Source organism: Myotis daubentonii, chromosome 11 (genome assembly GCF_963259705.1).
Source record: "Myotis daubentonii chromosome 11, mMyoDau2.1, whole genome shotgun sequence".
NCBI lineage: Eukaryota > Metazoa > Chordata > Mammalia > Chiroptera > Vespertilionidae > Myotis > Myotis daubentonii.
The window spans coordinates 51,558,176-51,576,821 of NC_081850.1; the positions used below are offsets into that span (position 1 = coordinate 51,558,176).

Consider the following 18,646-nt stretch of genomic DNA (forward strand, 5'->3'; position numbering starts at 1 on the left):
CATAGAGATTTCTTCTGTCCCTGCCCTGCCTCCACTTAAAATTGCATCAACCCCTGCCCTGGCTGGGTGGCTTGGTTGATTGGAGCATCATCCCATACAACAAAAGGTTTCATGTTATATTCCCAGTTGGGACACATACCTAGGATGTTGGTTTGATCCCCGGTCAGGGCATGTATGTGAGACTCCAATCAATGTTTCTCTCTCACACCAATGCTTCTCCCTCCCTCCTCTCTCTCTAAAATCAATAAATCATCTTTTTGCGTGAGGATTTAAAAAATAAAGTTGCATTCACCTCAACATTTTTAGTCTTGATTTTCTTAATCACCTTTATTAGTGTTAACCAAAATTTGCAATGATATTGTTTACTTATTACCTGTTTTGTCTTACATCCGCTAGAACCGTGGTCAGCAAACGGCAGCTCGTGAGCCACATGTGGCTCTTTGGCCCCTTGAGTGTGGCTCTTCCTAAGCCTTAGGAGTACCCTAATTAAGTTAATAACAATGTACCTACCTATATAGTTTTAGTTTAAAAAATTTGGCTCTCAAAAGAAATTTCAATCGTCGTACTGTTGATATTTGGCTCTGTTGACTAATGAGTTTGCCGACCACTGCACTGGAATGTAAGCTCCATGAGGGCAGGGTGTAATAATTTCTGTCTCATTCACTACTGTATCCTTGGAATTTGGCACAGGACCTGTCACAGAGCATACATTCAATACATATTTGTTGAGTGAATGAATGGCTCTTTCCTAAGAGTAACTCAGAGGCTGGGAGAAAGATGTAAACAAATAATTGCAATATAGCGTTGGAGTAATAATATGCACAGTTGCTGTGGGCATGTTAGATTAGGAACATTATGGCATAGTGGTTAGAAACAGTCACACTAAAGTGGGATGGCCAAGGTTCAACTCCAGGTTCTGCCATTTATTCATTGGGTGACTTTTAAAAAATATATATTTTTATTATTGATCTTAGAGAGAGGGAGGGAGGGAGAAACAGCAATTGGTTGCTTCTCACACGCACTGGGCAACTCAGGCTTATGCCCTGATGGGGAATCAAACCCACCACTTTTTGGTGCACAAGATGCTGCTGCAACCAACTGAGCCACACCTGCCAGGGCCACTGGGTGACTTTCCTAACCTCTCTAAGCCTTATTAAACACAGTTAGATAGATATTCTAGTAATGACCATGTCATGGATTTTTTTTTAGTGAGAATTAAGTAGAATACTGTTTGCCTGTCACATACTGATGCACAGCAAATGTTAGCTATTATTATTAAAGGAAAATTGTTCCTTAAGAGCACTACCCAAGACTTACATGCGTTAAGATATGCAGAACGAAAACAATCTTGGCCCCCTAAGGTCAGAATTAACTTTTCTAAAGCAAGTACTCCTCCCTTTTATTTATCTCACCAAGATTGATTTCCATGTCTTTTCTTTGTGCAAGGAAGGTAATTGATTCTTCAGTAGAGCCCTGGTTGTACCAGGTGATGCCACAGAGACTGAGGGTAAATATCCTGTTTTTTTCCCCACCACTAGAGGGCACCAAATAAGTCAAATCAATCTCTACTTGTCATGAAACAATATGAGAAAGCACTAGTGAGCTGTTTCTGCCATTCATTCTTTTTAAAAAAATTCATTTTAGATAGAGAGGGAGGGAAAGAGAAACATCGATGTGAGAGAGAAACATCAATTGGTTGCACCCAGGGCACATACCAGGAATCAAACCTTTGAACCTGGGATACTTTGGTGCATGGGAGAACCCTCCAATCAACTGAGCCACACTGGTCAGGACTGCCATTCATTCATTCATTTTTAATATTTATTTATTTTAAAAAAATATATCTTTATTGATCTCAGAGAGGAAAGGAGAGGGAGAGACAGAAACATGATGAGGGAATCATTGATCGGCTGCCCCCTGCATGCCCCCTGCTGGGGATTGAGCCCACAACCCGGGCATGTGCCTTTGGCTGGAATCGAACCTGGGACCCTTGAGTCTGCAGACTGACACTTTATCCACTGAGCCAAACCGGCTAGGGCTGTACTAGGTGTACCAGTTAATAATGTGGATTTTTTCAATAGATGGAGTTACACATATGTTGATATATATGCGATTTGATATGTATGCTATTTTGTTGTACTGACAGCAAGCTTCAAAACTTCATGTCAAATTTTCTGAAGGTGTTAACATCATAGATATTTTTACACTTAAAAATGTTGAATTTCGTGCCAAAAAAAGAGCATTAGCTGGGAAGTTTAGAAGCTTGCTGTCAATACAACGAAATAGCATACATATCAAATTGCATATATATCAACATATGTGTAACTCCATCTAGTGAAAAAAATCCGCATTATTAACCGGTACACCTAGTATATATATTTTTAAAATATATTTTTATTGATTTCAGAGAGGGAGAGGGATAGAAACATCAAGGATGAGAGAGAATCATTGATTGGCTGCCTCCTGCACACGCCCTACTGGGGATCAAGCCTGCAACCCCGGGGCATGTGCCCTGACCGGGAATCAAACAGTGACCTCCTGGTTCATAGGGCAAGGCTTAACCATTGAGCCACACCAGCCGGGGCAGCCATTCATTCTTTTGACAAATCTTTTTGAGTACCTATCATTTGCCAAACATTGTAGGAGATTGTATATGGTTATGAGCAAGACCTGTCATCCTTATGGAGTTTATAATCTTGAGCACCTACTATGTGTCTGAGAGATCCTTTTAGACATGGAAGTTGAGGCTGGGGTTCAATTTGTGATTTGTTGTTGTAGTCAATTAATGATTGTCTTCCTACCCTTGGTTCTGAGCCCATGAGAACAATTACCTAGGGTCTTCTTTGTGTCAGATAGTGTGCTGGTTGCTGAGGATCCAGGGATGAATAACACAGTTTCAACCTACTCATAAACAATGCCTTACCAGCTAGGATTAAAGACATGAGGCAAGTTCGGTGGAATTTTAGTTCCTGACCTGCGAATGGAGAACCTTAAGTTTACAACTCATTAACACACTGAACTGTGGGCCTCTCAGACAGGTGTATGTTTATTAGTCATCCAGCTTACAGCCATGGCTACTACGATATTTAGCATGAGTTTGTGAGTTAATCTGAGTAGCTTCTGGTCCGGATGCCAGCTGTGTTTTTCCAGTGAATTACTAAGGATCTACCATCTTCTGGGTCAGGGTGGGGCTATGATGAATTTATGTGGGTGCAATGCTTTGAAGATGAACTTTCTGCCTATGTGTCTACTCATAGTCTTGTTATTAAAGGTGTCAACATCATCTCCACATTTCCAGGTCAGCAATCTTCTTGTCCCTGAATTGAGTGGTGGAGGAGAGGAAGCTAGAACCAACCAGTCATGCACCATCAATTTGGGAGGAGTGGCTGCATTGCCTCAAACACTTCCCCTCCTCTGAAGTGAGCTCCAATTCCAGTGGAGTTTGGCTTCCAGAGCAACAGAGTAGAGTTAGGAGCTAAGGAATGATTCTTTAAAATACTGAGACCTCATCTTGGAGAAAAAAATAAATAAATAAAGAGGCTCCTTTAGTGTGGATTGTGCACAGTGACTTTATTCTAAAGAGTACAATATCGCCCTAACCAGTTTGGCTCAGTAGATAGAGCGTTGGCCTGCGGACTAAAGGGTCCCAGGTTCGATTCCAGTCAAGGGCATGTACCTTGGTTGCAGGCACATCCCCAGTAGGGGGCGTGCAGGAGGTAGCTGATCGATGTTTCTCTCTATCCCTCTCCCTTCCTCCCTGTAAAAAAAAAAAAAAAAAATCAAAATATATTACAACTAAAATAAAGAGTACAATATTGACACTGATAAATCATGTTGATATTATGATATTATGTGCCCTTGACATGAGGTGATGAAAATACTATCATTTTACCTCTGTGATCTCCCCTTCCCCCCTACTCCAAAGCCACATAACCCCTCTTTAATCATGAGAAAAACATCACATATCCTAACTGAGGGACATTCTATGACCTACTTAACTAGTATGCATCAAAACTGTCAAGGTCATACAAAAACAAGTAAAGTCTTAGAAACTGTCACAGTCAAGAGGAATGTAACAAAACATGAAAACTAAATATAATGTGGGGTGTCCAGGATGAGATCTTGAAACAGAAAAAGGACATTAGATAAAAACTAAGGAAATATGAGAAAAGACTTTAGTTAATAATAATATCAATAGATTCATCAATTGTAATACATGTATTACACTAATGTAAGCTGTTAATTATAGGGGAAATTGGGTGCCCATGGAAAAATATGGGAACTCTCAGTACTATCTCAACTTTTCTATAATCTAAAACTGTTGTAAAAAGAAGGCTATTAAATAATGGAGGGGGTTGTATCCAGAATACAGCTATGCCTTTACATTATTTTTTCTTTCTTTAAAGTTCCTGTTTATGGATCACTTACCATGCACCAGTCATTGCACTAAACCTTGACTATAAATGATCTCATCTAATCTTTACAATTCTTATGTTAGGTATCATTAAGCCTCTTTTACAGAAGCTGATGAAAAAGAAAGAGGTAATATAATGTAAATGGCCCTGACCAGTTTGGCTCAGTGGATAGAGCATCGGCCTGCGGACTGAAGGGTCCCAGGTTCGATTCTGGTCAAGGGCATGTACCTCGGTTGCGGCACATACCCAGTAGGGAGTGTGCAGGAGGCAGCTGAATCGATGTTTCTCTCATCAATGTTTCTAACTATCTCTCTCCCTTCCTCTCTGTAAAAAACCAATAAAATATATTAAAAAAAAATAATGTAAATGGTGGAGCCAGTGTTGGAACCAAGGACCTTTCTGATCCCCAAATTCTAAGTGTTTGGCACTCTCACCGTATCCTGGCTTTTCAGGAAATGTTATCAAAGTACATGCCTTCTTAAGAGAAAAGAGTATTCTATCTAAATCATGGGGAATGACTTTCAGCAATAAAGATTTTTTAAAAAATCACGGGGATTGAAGACTCTCTAGATCTCACTTTGGTCATAATTACTTTAAAAGTCTCAGTTCCAGGTGGGACCTTCCAGCTGAAAGGATCTGTAGGGTGTCCAAGTTCACCCACAGTACTTCATGTTACAAATGGGTAAACTGAGGCACACCCAGAGCACTGGCCCCAAATCAGGAAGGCGTAGGGACCCGAGTTCCGTCCATTTCATTAATCCTCTACAGAGAAGAGCTAGGAGCCCAGGTGCAATGTCATTAGTCCCCTATTGCCCGCCCACAGCTTCCTCTTTGTCGTTTAGGGAAGTAGAGGCTGGCGCATCTGCCTTCCCCACTTCTCAACAGAAACTGGCCCCACTCACCCCCACAATTGGGTGGCACACTGCCCCCCAAGTACACACTGGGGTGAGGGATGAACCTGCAGGAGAGATGTCGGGGCGGGGCCTGCAGAGAACCGGGTCTCCTGCCAGGAGGGCTCGGGAGGCCTGTGGATACACACAGGGGGAGGGTGCCGGGGCTCCGGGACCGGGGTTCCTTCCTCGGCGCGCCTTGGGAACCAGGGTGTCGAGCCGCACAGCCATCGTTTTGGAGCACAGCGCATCGCCGGAGGCCACCCTCGGCCCCACAACCGCCTGCTCTTTACGGGCGGGGGACCGGCGCGGCGGGCGTCACAAAGCGCTGCCACCGCGCCCGGCGGCCGAGAGGAGGCAGGGAAGTGGGAGGAGGAGGAGGAGGGGGAGGAGGACGGCGACCCGGAGGGTGGAGGAGGGAGGGGCGCGCGCACGCGCACGCGCGTCTGGTCGCCACTCGCTGAGAGCCTCCCCCTCCCGGCGCGCGCCCCTCCTCCCTCTCCTCCTCCCTCCTCCCTCTCGGCTCCGTCGCTCCCGTGGCGCGAGGCGCTCTCTCCTCCTCCTCCTCCTCCTCCTCCTCCTCCTCCGCCGCCGCCGCCGCCGCCGCCGCCGCCGCCCCTCCCCCCACGCCGCCGCCGCCGCCGCCGCGAGACCCCCGCGCGCCGCGCTCCCCCCGCCCTTCGGCCCCGCGCGCCCTCCGGCCCCGGCGGCCGCGGCGGCCCCAGAGAAGAACGAGAGGGCGAGCGAGCGAGCGAGCGAGCGCGGCGCTCCCGGGCCGGCCTGGCCCCCTCGCCTCACCATCGCCGGCCCTCCGCCGCTTTTCTCCGCTTCCACCTTTTCTCCTCTCCCCCCCTAAGTTGAGGCCCCCTCCGGGGGGGGGGAGGACCGGGACCGGGAGTGAATTCCCCTAAGTCCTTCACCCTCTCTCCGCACCTGGCCCCCGTGTGAGGAGAAGGGCCCGGCCCGGCCCGCGTCGTGTGTGAGGAGCACCCGGGCCGGCCCACGGGCCGTCTGGGGCCTGGTCCGGCCCGCCGGGTGTGTGAAGACCGGGGCCCGGTGCGGCCCGGCCCGAGGGCGAGCCGAGGGGAGGGGCCTGGTCCGGCTCGGCCGGTGCGTGAGGACTGGGGCCCCGGCCCGGCGCCGCCGCCGCCGCCGCGATGGCCCAGCAGCAGATGACCAGCTCGCAGAAGGCCCTGATGCTGGAGCTCAAGTCCCTGCAGGAGGAGCCGGTGGAGGGCTTCCGGATCACCCTGGTGGACGAGTCCGACCTCTACAACTGGGAGGTGGCCATCTTCGGACCCCCCAACACCCTCTACGAAGGCGGCTACTTCAAGGTACTCCCCGCCCTGCCCAGACTCGGCGTCCCCCGCGGAGCCCTCCGCTCCCCGCCGCTTTCGGCCGCTTTCGGGGCCCAGAGGGAGCGTGCGGGGGCGGGGGGGCGGGGGGCTCCTCACCTCGGCAGCCCCCTCCCCCCACCGGTGGAGGCAGGAAGGCCTGGCTCACCCCGTGCCTTTTCTTTGTCCTGGGGGTGGGGGCGGGAGGCCCGACTGCCCCGGGAAATGGGGGAGCCTCTCGGGCTGGGGCAGTGGCGACCCGGGGAGGAGGGGGGCTGTCTTTGTTTTGGTTTGTGTCTTCAGCTGAGGGTGTGGGGCGGGGGGGGGGGTGGAAGAAAGGTGGTTTGTCTGTGTCCCCTCTCGTCCTCCCATCGGAACCATCCTCGCGCCGGCTGGAACTGCCCCAGAGGGCAGAGTGACCTGCACTTAGTGGATTGGACCTTTCTTTTTTGGGGGTGCGGGAGGGGCAGGGGGAGGGGGAGCAGCCTGTCATGCCCGGGGCAGCCCGGTGACCTGACATTTGGAGGGTTGGATGGGCTTCGGCCGAGTGCGGTTCCAACTTTGCATTCCAGTGGCCGGCAGTGGAGAATGGGGTGGTAAACAAGGGTCGCTGCCCTATTTCTCTCTCGCCTTCATCCACTTGAAGGAACTTGGGTTTAGCCCCCCTTTGTCCTCATTCTCTCTTTACTTCTGTGGTGTTTCCAAATGCCCTTTGTCCTCACCCTGCCCCCAACTTCACAGGCTTGTTGTTGTTGTTGTTTTGTTCCTACGTGCAGACATACTCGCGGAGGGTGGACCTTAATGTGGGGAGATCGAGCGTTTCCCACTTTAGGGAGACGAAATTGGAACCTTTCGCTCAGGTGGCTCACTCACTAGCAAAGGGGTGGTCTCACGCATTGCAGGTGTCATCGCAGGTGAGCCGGTTTCGTGGAGCAGATAGTGACCCAGGCACATTGTTTCCAATGACTTTAGGACGTTCTTGACTCTGCTGTTTTGTTGTTGTTTTTAATTCCGTGGTAGATAACTTGGAAATACTGAGGTGGTGGTTTTTCTATTTTGTTGAATTTCTTAATATTTTTGAAGGGACGAATCACAAATTGAAGGTTGAACGTTTTAAATGGTGGGTACAGAGATCGAGGGAAATGAGTGTGTTAGGAATATGTTTAGTTTTTTTTTTTATTTCCAAAATTAAGTAAAATAAAGCAGTGAGTCAATCGTTTGTTTTGAAGGGAGGTGCGATCTTGGCAAAAGTTTTAAATGAGCATCTTAAGTCATGTAGTTATGTGTATTTTTAGGACTACCCAATTACTTTTGTTTTTTACCCTTATAAAGGTGGAAGACCCAGATTCAGGCTTGAAATTGGGTCAACTTTGTAGAAAAATGTGGGTAATCGATAGGGGAATGTTTAATATTCATGCCTGTGATAGTTACCGAATACCCAATAAAAGCACATTTTTAGAAAACTGTGTAAAAGCAGTACCAACTGTTTGCCTTTTGTGGTCACCACACTATACTTTTTCAGATGCAAACATTTAAAATCACTAAATAAACATACAAATTTTTAATTAAGGAATATTCTCTTGTCAAGTATACATTTCATTTACAGATACTGCAAAAATTAGTTGCACAAAATGGAATTTATATAACTTCTAGCAGAGCATTATTTAGCAAATTTTACTGGCCAAATTTAGTGGAGTAAAGTTTATTTCCAAAAAAGGATTGTTTCCCAAAAAATATCATTGATAGTCAAGGTAAATGTGCACTAGTTAGAATAATCTCACTCCAGTGGAATTTGTTAAAAAAAATTAAGTGTTTTCAAATTGTAATATTTTTGCTTAACTGTGAAAGGAGTGTAGAAGCTCTCTCAGTTTGGAATAGGTAGTATATAAAGGGGACTTCCTGTAGCATATACTGATTTAAATTAAATGGTTTTTAATTTTAGTCTTATTTAAAAAGAATGGTTTAATCTCCAGTTTTATTGTTAGATTTCTTGATCTTTGTGTGTTTTTACCTTTAATTGTGACATTAAAATTTATGAAAATTCTTGAAACAGATTTTATGTTTTAGTCTTGTGTGAGAATTTTGTTCAATTTCATTTTCTTCTACTTTTTTCTTTATTGTATGGCCTTTTATCCCCAAATCCTTCACTGGAAACAGGCAAATTTATGGTCATGCTAGTGGTAAGCTTTAAACCATTGTTTTTTATTTCATTGCTTTTGTCTTAAAACAAGGCTTTTAGTGTGTTCCATTACAGTTGCACTTAAAAGTTGGCAAAGTCCTGCCAGTGTGGCTCAATGGTTGAGAGTCGACCTGTGAACCAGGAGGTCATGGTTCCATTCTTGTCAGGGCACATGTGGTGTTGCAGACTCAATCCCCAGTGTGGGCTGTGCAGGAGGCAGCTGATCAGTGATTCTCATAATTGATGTTTCTATCTCTTTCTTCCTCTTCCTTTCTTCCTCTGAAATCAATAAGATACACCTGTGTATGCAAATTAACCACCATCTTTGTTGGGTTAATTTGCATAGTCACTCTGATTGGCTGGTGGGCATAGCAGAGTGACACTAATTTGCATGTTTCTCTTTTATTAGTGTATATATATATATATATATATATTTCAGAGGCCCCCTGCATGCCCCACACTGGGGATCGAGCTCACAATCCTGGTGTGTGCCCGGACTGGAATCGAACCGTGACCTCCTGGTTCATAGGTCAATACTTAATCATTGAGCCATGCTGGTTAGGCAAAAAATATATATATTTAAAAATAAAGTACAGCAGTGAACTCTTTGTAGTTTTGATTTCTTTCAGTAATCTGATTGAGGGCATAAAATATAGGTGTGTTCCATTTTTACAACACTCTACAAACTGATAACTTAGAAAGTATTTGTTATATTCTAAAAGTTTTCCTTAATAGGACCTATTTAATTTAATTTAATTTTTTTATTGATTTCAGAGAGGAAGGGAGAGGAGATAGAAACATCAGTGATGACAGAGAATCATTGATTGGCTGCCTCCTGCACGCCCCCTACTGGGGATTGAGCCCTCAACCCGGGCATGTACCCTTGACCAGAATTGAACCTGGGACTCTTCAGTCTGCAGGCCGATTCTCTATCCACTGAGCAAAACTGGCTAGGGCAATAGGAGCTTCTTTATCAGATTTAACAATGATTTATATTAAAGAAACTCTTCAATAATTTTTTAAAATAAAGGGTTGCATCATTTTCATTTGTTCTAGCAGAAATGAATCTGTTTTCTGCACTCATCCCCCCCAAAAAACACATCCCAAAACTCCAAAGTTAATATTTGGCCTGGTGATGTCCTTCAGATTATGGAATACTCTTATTATATGACTCTAATTCTTTTTTAAAAATATATTTTTATTTTATTTCAGAGAGGAAGGGAGAGGGAGGGAGATAGAAACATCAGTGATGAGAGATTGGCTGCCTCCTGCATACCCCACACTGGGGATCTAGCCCACAACCTGGGCATGTGCCCTGACTGGAAATCGAACCCTGACCTCCTGGTTCATATATCGACACTCAACCACTGAGCCACACCAGCAGGGCTGACTCTGTAATTCTTAATATGTAGTTGAAACAATTCTTTTAAGGAAGTGATTTTTAGTCTTTCTGGTATATGGATCCTTTTGTGAAATTGAAGTTTCTCTGGAATAAATAGATACATGTAAACTAGTTTCTATGCATTTTCAGAGGCTTTACTGATAAGTGAATCCCTTTTTTAGGGGATTTGATAGGTAACTAACAACAGTTTTAAAAATGATAAAAGTAATGCTATTTTAAAAACAATTGTATGATGAGTTAGTTAAAATTTCTTTTTTAATTTTTCTTCAATCACTTTGAGAATACCTCTTAGGGCTTTTACCTTTTCTGGAAGTTGAAATGGTCTTAAGTGAACTAAGGCAACATTGTAAATTGAAACATAGTTAATGTCCAATGATTTTTTTTGGCACTAAATGTAATTTTAGTGTTGTTCTTCCCTTCCCCCTCCCCACCCCCCCGCCCAGTGCAAATATAGCACCTCAGTATTTTATAGATGATGCTTTTACAGTATTAAGTTGATTCTAAGATGCATATTTATCTAGTTTTTAACTTCTCTGAAATTGGGCTGTGTCTTAGAAGCCACAAAGTCATACAGTTGCCATCAGTCTGGTGGCACTTGTGACCTAATTGTGAGAGAACACTGCATTAAAATCTTCTGATATTTTCATTTTTCTTTCTTTTCTTTTTTTTTAAAAAAAATATTATTATTGATTTTAGAGAAAGAGGAATGGAGAGGGAGAGATAGACACATCGATGAGAGTGAAAAATCACTGATGGACTGCCTCCTGCATGCCCCCTACTAGGATTGAGCCTGCAGCCTGGGCATGTGCCCTTGACTGGAATGGAATCTGGGACCCTTCAGTCCACAGGCTGATGCTCTATCCACTAAGCCAAACCAGCTAGGGCTCATTTTTCTTATTGATTTTAAAGGGAGAGAGAGAGACAGAGAGACACATTGATTTATTGTTCTACTTATCCATGCATCATTCATAGATTTCTTCTTGTATGTGCCCTGACAAGGGCTTGAACCCAAAACCTTGGTGCATCTTGAGGGTCGTCCAGCCAACTAAGTGCCCCGGCCAGGACTTCTGATAATTTAAAAAAATATATATACTTTATTGATCTTTTACAGAGAGGAAGGGAGAGGGATAGAGAGTTAGAAACATCAATCAGCTTGCCCTGACCGGTTTGGCTCAGTGGATAGAGCGTTGGCCTGTGGACTGGAGGGTCCCGGGTTCGATTCCAGTCAGGGGCATGTGCCTTGGTTGTGGGCACATCCCAAGTGGGGGGTGTGCAGGAGGCAGCTGATCGATGCTTCTCTCTCATTGATGTTTCTGGCTCTCTGTCCCTCTCCCTTCTTCTCTGTAAAGAATCAACAAAATATTAAAAAAAAAAAAAGAAAAGAAACATCGATCAGCTTCCTCCTGCACATCCCCTACTGGGGAAGTGCCCGCAACCAAGGTACATGCCCTTGACTGGAATCGAACCTGGGATCCTTCAGTCCGCAGGCTGACGCTCTATCCACTGAGCCAAACCAGTTAGGGCTGATAATTTTTTTAAGCATCAGTACTTAAATTTGATAATAAGGATTCTTATAATATTTTTTTTTTTAATAAGAAAAAGTTTGTTTAGAAAGTCACAGAGGTAGAAGAAATGGGCTCAGGAAAGAAGTTATAGAAGCAAAAGAAGGGTTGTAGCTTAGGAGAGAGAAGAAAAGGTAATGTACCTATTCCTCTCCTCTTCCCCTAAGTGGGAAGATTCCCTAAGTGGAATTAGGAATTGATTCCCTAAGTGGGGAAGAGGAGGGGAATAGGAAAGGTGAGGGTTTGCTCTTGAGAGGGAGAACGCCAATAAGGATTATTCTTGAACAAAGGATTTGGGCCTTAATACTTTCTTTGCAGCATGTTAATTCCTGTTTCAGAGATTTGTGTTAGTAAACAGTATTTATTTTTAAAATATATTTTATTGATTTCAGAGCTGAAGTGGGGGTGGGGGGGGGAGCGGAGAAAGAGAGAGAAAGAGAAGCATCAGTGATGAGATAGAATCATTGATTGGCTGCCTCCTGCATGCCCCACACTGGGGATTGAGCCTGAAACTTGGGTTTGTGCCCTGATCAGAATTGAACTGTGACTTATTGGTTCATAGGTTGACACTCAACCACTGAGCCATGCTGGCTGAGCTAGATTGTTTTAAAGTAAATCTCAGACAACATATCCTTTCATCCCTAAATGCTGAAGTCCCTAAAAGATAGGGACTTTAGTCTTACACTTGCTAAATAAATAGTAACTCTTCCATATTATTGAACTAGGGGCCCAGTACATGAATTCGTGCACCTTGAAAGGAACTGTGGTCCGGGAGGCTGCAGTAGGCACAGGGGCGGATCTCGGCCCATCCTCTGCGCCGCCGCCTGGCCCCTGGTCCCCTGTCTGCTGGAAGCCCTCACCCGACACTACTGAGCGATTGGGGCCAGCGCCAGCAGTGGATGCAAGTGGCAACTGCTGTCCTGATCGCCCCTCAGGAGCAGAGGGAGGTAGAGAAGCCCTCGGGCAATCAGGGCTGGCAGCTGCTGCTCACTTGCTGATGGTGCGAAGCGATCGAGACCGGCGCTGGGCACCAGCAGTGGGTGCGAGTGGCGGCTCCGGTGCTGGCTGCGGGTACAAGCAGGGCCGGCGCTGGCAGTGGGTGCAAGTGGTGGCTCTGGCACTGGCAGTGGGTGCAAGTGGCAACTGCCGGCCCTGATCTCCCCTCAGGAGCAGGGGGAGGTGGAGAAGCCCTGAGGGGTGATTGGGGCTGGCAGCCACCGTTTGCACCCACTGACGGCACAGAGCAATTGGGGCTGGCGCCAGACGCTGGCAGCGGGTGCGAGCGGTGGCTCTGGTGCCAGCAGCAGCGGATGCAAGCAGGGCTGGCGCCGGCAGCAGGTGCAAGCGCCGGACGGGACCTCAGTGCGCGGGAGCAAAGAATTTTCAGTAACCACCAGAAGGCTCACCCCGATGGCAGCAACCAGCACCCTACTTTGGTCTGGTACCCCCACTCACCTCCACCATCCCTCTGTGGCCGACGCCTGCCATGTTCTGCGCACGTCCTCTGGTGGTCAGCGTCCATCATAGCGACCAGTTCAGTTGTTCCGCCATTTGGTCTATTTGCATATTAGCCTTTTATTATATAGGATACCCCATTGGTGTTTAGATCTACAGTTGTCTCATAGATATACTTTTAGTTTGAATCAGGATCCAAAATGAGGCTCACAATTGCATTTAGTTGATATGCCTCTTGAGACTTTCTTAATGGATAGATTTCCCTTTCTCCCTTTTAAAACAATTTTAAAAACCCAGCTTTATTGAAATATAATTCACATGCCATATGATCCATCCATTTAAATGTACAACTCAGAGTTTTATAGTATACTAGAGGCCCGGTGCACGAAATTATCTGGGGGGGGGGGGCTCTCGGCCCACTGTATGGACATTTGGGTTTTTCCTCTCCAATCTGGGACTCCTCGGGGGATGTCCAACTGCCAGTTTAGGCCCGAACCTGGGGATCCTAAACAGGCAGTCGGACATCCCCCTCACAATCCTGGACCGCTGGCTCCTAATCACTCACCTGCCTGCCTGGTTGCCCCTAACTGCTCCCCACCCCTGCTGGCTTGATCGCCCCTCACTGCCTCTGTGTGCTGGCCTGGTCGCCCCTACTGCCCCCCGCTGCCGGCCAGGTTGCCCCAACTGCTCCCTCCCTGCCGGCCTGATCGCTCATAACTGCACCCCCTGTGCTGGCCTGGTCCCCACCCAACTCCCCCCCCCCCCGCTGGCCTGGTTGCCCCCAACTGCCCCCCTCTGCCAGCCTGGTCGCCCCTAACTGCCCTCCCTTGCCCCCCCCCCGACCTGGTTGCCTACAACTGCCCTCCCTGCCGGCCTGGTTACTCATAACTGCACCCCACTGCTGGCCTGGTCACCCCCAACTTGCCTCCCCCCCCCACTGGCCCGGTCGCCTACAACTGCCCCCCTGCCGGCCTAGTCACCCCCACGCAGCCTGCTGTCCAGTCATTTGGTTGCTTCTCACTAACCCCCCTGCCAGCCTGGTTGCCCCACGCAGCCTGCTTGTTCATTCATTTGGTCGTCCCTCACTAACCTCCCTGCCGGCCTGGTCATAGGCAGCCATCTTGTGAGGGCGTGAGGGTTAGTTTGCATATTACCTCTTTATTATATAGGATAAGTAGATTCATATACTATATGGTTTTATGTGACTGGCTTTCATTTAGCATAATGTTTTCAAATTGATATATGTTGTGGCATGTATTTTTATTAAATAATGTTCCATTGTATGGACATTTGGGTTTTCCACTATTTGGCTATTATAAATAATACTGATGTGTGCAAGTTTGTGTGCAAGTTTCAGTGTGGGCATGTTTTCATTTTCTTGGGTATTTACCTAGGAATAGAATTACTGGGTCATATGACAATACTTGAGGAACTGCCAGACTGTTCCAAAGTGGCTGTACCATTTTACATTCCTACTAGCAGTGTATGATGGTTCTAATTTATTTTCATTTGCACCAACACTTGTTTACTCTTTTAAAAAAATTTTATTGGCATTTGAATGTATTTAACTGCTTGACTGTTGTCTTCAGTTTTAAGGAATTCACTATTGGACTGGTTATAATTACATTTTATTACAAACTAAAGGATATTATTATAGTACTAAAAGTAATGGAAAGTTACTATATTTCTAACACTGGAGCTTACCAATGGAAAGTTCTAGCCTCAAACTTTTAGTTACCTTTTTTCCCCCACATTATTTCTTTGCTGCTTTAATTCTTTTTTTTTTTTTTTTAATTTGAAGGTTTTTTAAAATTATTTTATGTACAAAGAGATAGCATTCTGTCATAAGGTAGATGTCTTGAACGACCCATTCATGGAAGTTCTTAGTCCAACTTAATGAAGCCTATGTCCTTCGCGTACTGACGGGAACACTGGCGGCACATGTTGAGGCCGTACACAGATCAGACCGTGGCGGTTTGAGCAGACGCGGCAAGAACGAGAACCTTGGCCGAATTTCCTCGGATGGCTCCAGTAGAGTTGCTGGTGACCCATCTTGCTCACTCTGTAGCAACGAGGCAAAAGGCTCTGCTTTAATTCTTATATAATTTTATTGATTGATTGATTTTAGAGAGAGGAAGGGGGAACAACATCTATTTGTTGTTCCACTTATGTATGCATTCATTGGTTGGTTGTTGTACGTGTCCTGACCAGGAATTCAAGCCACAACCTTGGCGTTTCGGAAGACGCTTTAACGAACTAAGCCAGCCAGGGTTCTGTTTTAATTCTTTTTTTTTTTTTTTTAAAGTATTTTAGAGAGAGACACACATCCATGCTTCTCTTTCTCTGTTTCTCCCCATCACTTCTACTCTTTCTAAAAATCAGTGGAAAGAATGTCCTCGGATGAGGATTAATAACAAGCTTCTGAAATTATGAAAAGTCACCTATAGTGATACTATTCAGAAATAATTTTAAAAATATTTTTTCTTCTGAAATTGCTATATTTTATCTAAAATATTAGATACTGTGTATTTATTTTATGTGTATATTTAAATGTATTTTTATTGATTTCAGAGGGGGAGAGAGAAAGAAACATCAATGATGAGAATCATCCACTGCCTCCTGTGCACCCCCCCCACTGGGGATCAAGCCCACAACCCAGGCATGTGTTCTGGGACCTGAATTGATCCGTGACCTTCTGGTTCATAGGTCAACACTCAGCCAGCTGGGCTGCGTATTCAATTTTTAAAAAGAACATATTTTGAACACTTCCCCAGTATCTATTATTTCATCTTTTTTCTTTTATTGGATTTGGAAATTCAGTGTAGAATTTAACACATGTTCATATGTATATTTGTGTATTTTTCATATAAGTTTCTGGTCCTAGATATATTGGGTGAAGAGTTATGAGTACCTACATAACATATTTAGAGAAGATATTATGAACTTGTTTTGACAAAGCATAGCAGTAAAAATGCCAATTTTCTGGAGGACAAGGAAACCACAAAAGAGGTGGCTACTATGGCCTATGTTTTTAAAAATTATATATGAAAAGTTAAAGGAACTAGAATAACCAAAATAATTTTAAAAAAGGATAAATTTGGAAAACTCACTATATGTAATTTTAATATGTACTGCAAAGCTATACTAATCAAGACAGTGTGGTGGCCCTGGCTGGTTTGGCTCAGTGGACAGGGCATTGACCTGCAGACTGAAGGGTCCCGGGTTTGATTCCGGTTAAGGACACATGCCCAGGTTGCGGGCTCGGTCCCAGGAGCGGGCATGCAAGAGGCAGCCGATCAGTGATTCTCTTTCATTATTGATGTTTCTATCTCTCGCTCTCTCTCCCTCTCCCTTCCTCTCTAAAATCAATAAAAATATTAAAAATAAAAAAAAGACAGTGTGGTGTATTGGCTAAAAGAACAGAATAAAGAGCCAGAAATAGACTTACACAAATATAGTCAACCAGTTTTTGTTTTGTTTTTTACAAAGGTGCAAACATAAATTAGTGGAGAAAAGGCAGTCTTTTCGACATGTGGTGTTGAAATACTGGGCATCCCTATGTAAAAAAGTGAGCCTCAATCAGTAACATCATATACAAAAATTAATTGAAAATAGATCATAAACCTAAATGTAAAACATAAAATAGAAAAAACCCCGAGAAGAAAACATTGGAAAAAGTCTTCCTGACCTTGGGTTTGGCAGAAAGCTCTTAGCACCAAAAACATGATCTATGAAAGAAAAAATTTGATGTGAACTTCATCAAAATTTAAAACTTTTTTTTTCAAATATATGTTTTTATTGATTTCAGAGAGGAAGGGAGAGGGAGAGAGAAACATCAATGATGAGAGAGAATCATTGATCAGCTGCTTCCTGCACACCCTCTACTGGGGATCGAGCCTGCAACCTGGGAATGTGCCCTTGACCGGAATCGAACCCAGGAGCCTTTGGACCTCAGGCCAACACTCTATCCACTGAGCCAAACCAGCTAGGGAAAAAATTTAAAACGTTTTATGTGATGGTCACAGTCAAAATAATTAAAAGATAAGCCATGAACTGGGAGAATATATTTGTATTGAGAAAGGACCTGGCTGCAGAATTTATGAAGAACTTAAAAAAAAGCCCCAACAAATTTATAAAATGGGTGAAATATTTGAACAGGCATTTCACTAAAGAAGATATTTGGATGGCATAAAAGCACATGCGAAGATAAAGATGCTCATTAATCATTAGGAAATGCAAAATAAAGCCACAGTGAAGTACCATTTACATAACTTTTTAGATTGGATTAAATAAAATATTGTACTGATAGTACTGAGTGTTGGTGAGGATGAGGATTAACTGGAACTTTCATACATATGTCGGGTGAGAATGCAGTTTATTACAAAGTTAAATACTATACAATTACCATATGCTTCAATAATGCCACTTCTAATAATTTGTCATAGAGCAATACAAACTTGTGTAAATACTAACTTTACACAGAAGTGTGAATGCAAATATTTATAGCAGCACTATTCATAATTGTCCAAACTGGAAACAACCCAAATGTCCATCAGTGGATGCATGTATAAGCAAACTGATATCTCTAGATTACCAAGTGCTATTCAGCAATAAAAGGGAACCAACTGTTAATACATCAGTAACATGGATGAATATCAAAGGCATTATGGCAGTCTCATAAGATTACATTCTGGCCCTAACCGGTTTGGCTCAGTGGATAGTGGCTCTCAACCTTCCTAATGCTGCGACCCTTTAATACAGTTCCTCATGTTGTGGTGACCCCCAACCATAAAATTATTTTCGTTGCTACTTCATAACTGTAATTTTGCTACTGTTATGAATCATAATGTAAATATCTGATATGCAGGGTGTATTTTCATTGTTCGCGAACCACAGGTTGAGAACCGCTGGGAGCATCGGCCTGTGGACTGAAGGGTCCCAGGTTCGATTCCGGTCAAGGGCATGTACCTTGGTTGCAGGCACATTGCCAGTAGGGGGTGTGCAGGAGGCAGCTGATCAATGTTTCTAACTCTCTATCCCTCTCGCCCTCTGTAAAAAATCAATAAAATATTAAAAAAAAGATTACATTCTGAATGAGTCCATTTAGCTAACTTTCTGGAAAGACAAAACTGGACTAGTAAATACAAAGAACCAGATCAGTGGTTTCCAGAGGTTTGGGGGAGAGGGAGAGTTTGACTACAAAGGGCAGTATGAGGGAATTCTTTGGGGGTGTTGGCATTGTTTTGTATTTATGGTGGTGGTTACAAGAATCTATGTACATGCAAACTTATAAAAGTGTACACCAAGCCCTGGCCAGTGTTAGTCAGTGGTTAGAGATTTGACCTGCACACAAAGGGTCTCAGGTTTGACTCCCTGTCAAGGGTACATGCCTAGGTTGCAGGTTCGATC

General features: G+C 44.5%; 1 protein-coding gene and 1 pseudogene across 2 annotated transcripts in view; one reads left to right on the top strand and one right to left on the bottom strand.

Annotated features, from left to right (window-relative positions):
• Positions 1-5,915: 5,915 nt before the first annotated feature.
• Positions 5,916-18,646, top strand: part of UBE2R2 (ubiquitin conjugating enzyme E2 R2) — an 84,382-nt gene continuing 71,651 nt past the window's right edge. The window contains exon 1 of one of the 2 annotated variants that reach the window (XM_059657160.1): positions 5,916-6,639. In XM_059657160.1, the coding sequence (XP_059513143.1) occupies positions 6,463-6,639 (177 nt within the window). In that variant the 5' untranslated portion in view covers positions 5,916-6,462. The remainder of the gene's footprint in view (positions 6,640-18,646) is intronic. The other variant, XM_059657159.1, reaches the window with a different exon arrangement.
• Positions 15,050-15,321, bottom strand: LOC132212073 (small ribosomal subunit protein uS14-like; annotated as a pseudogene).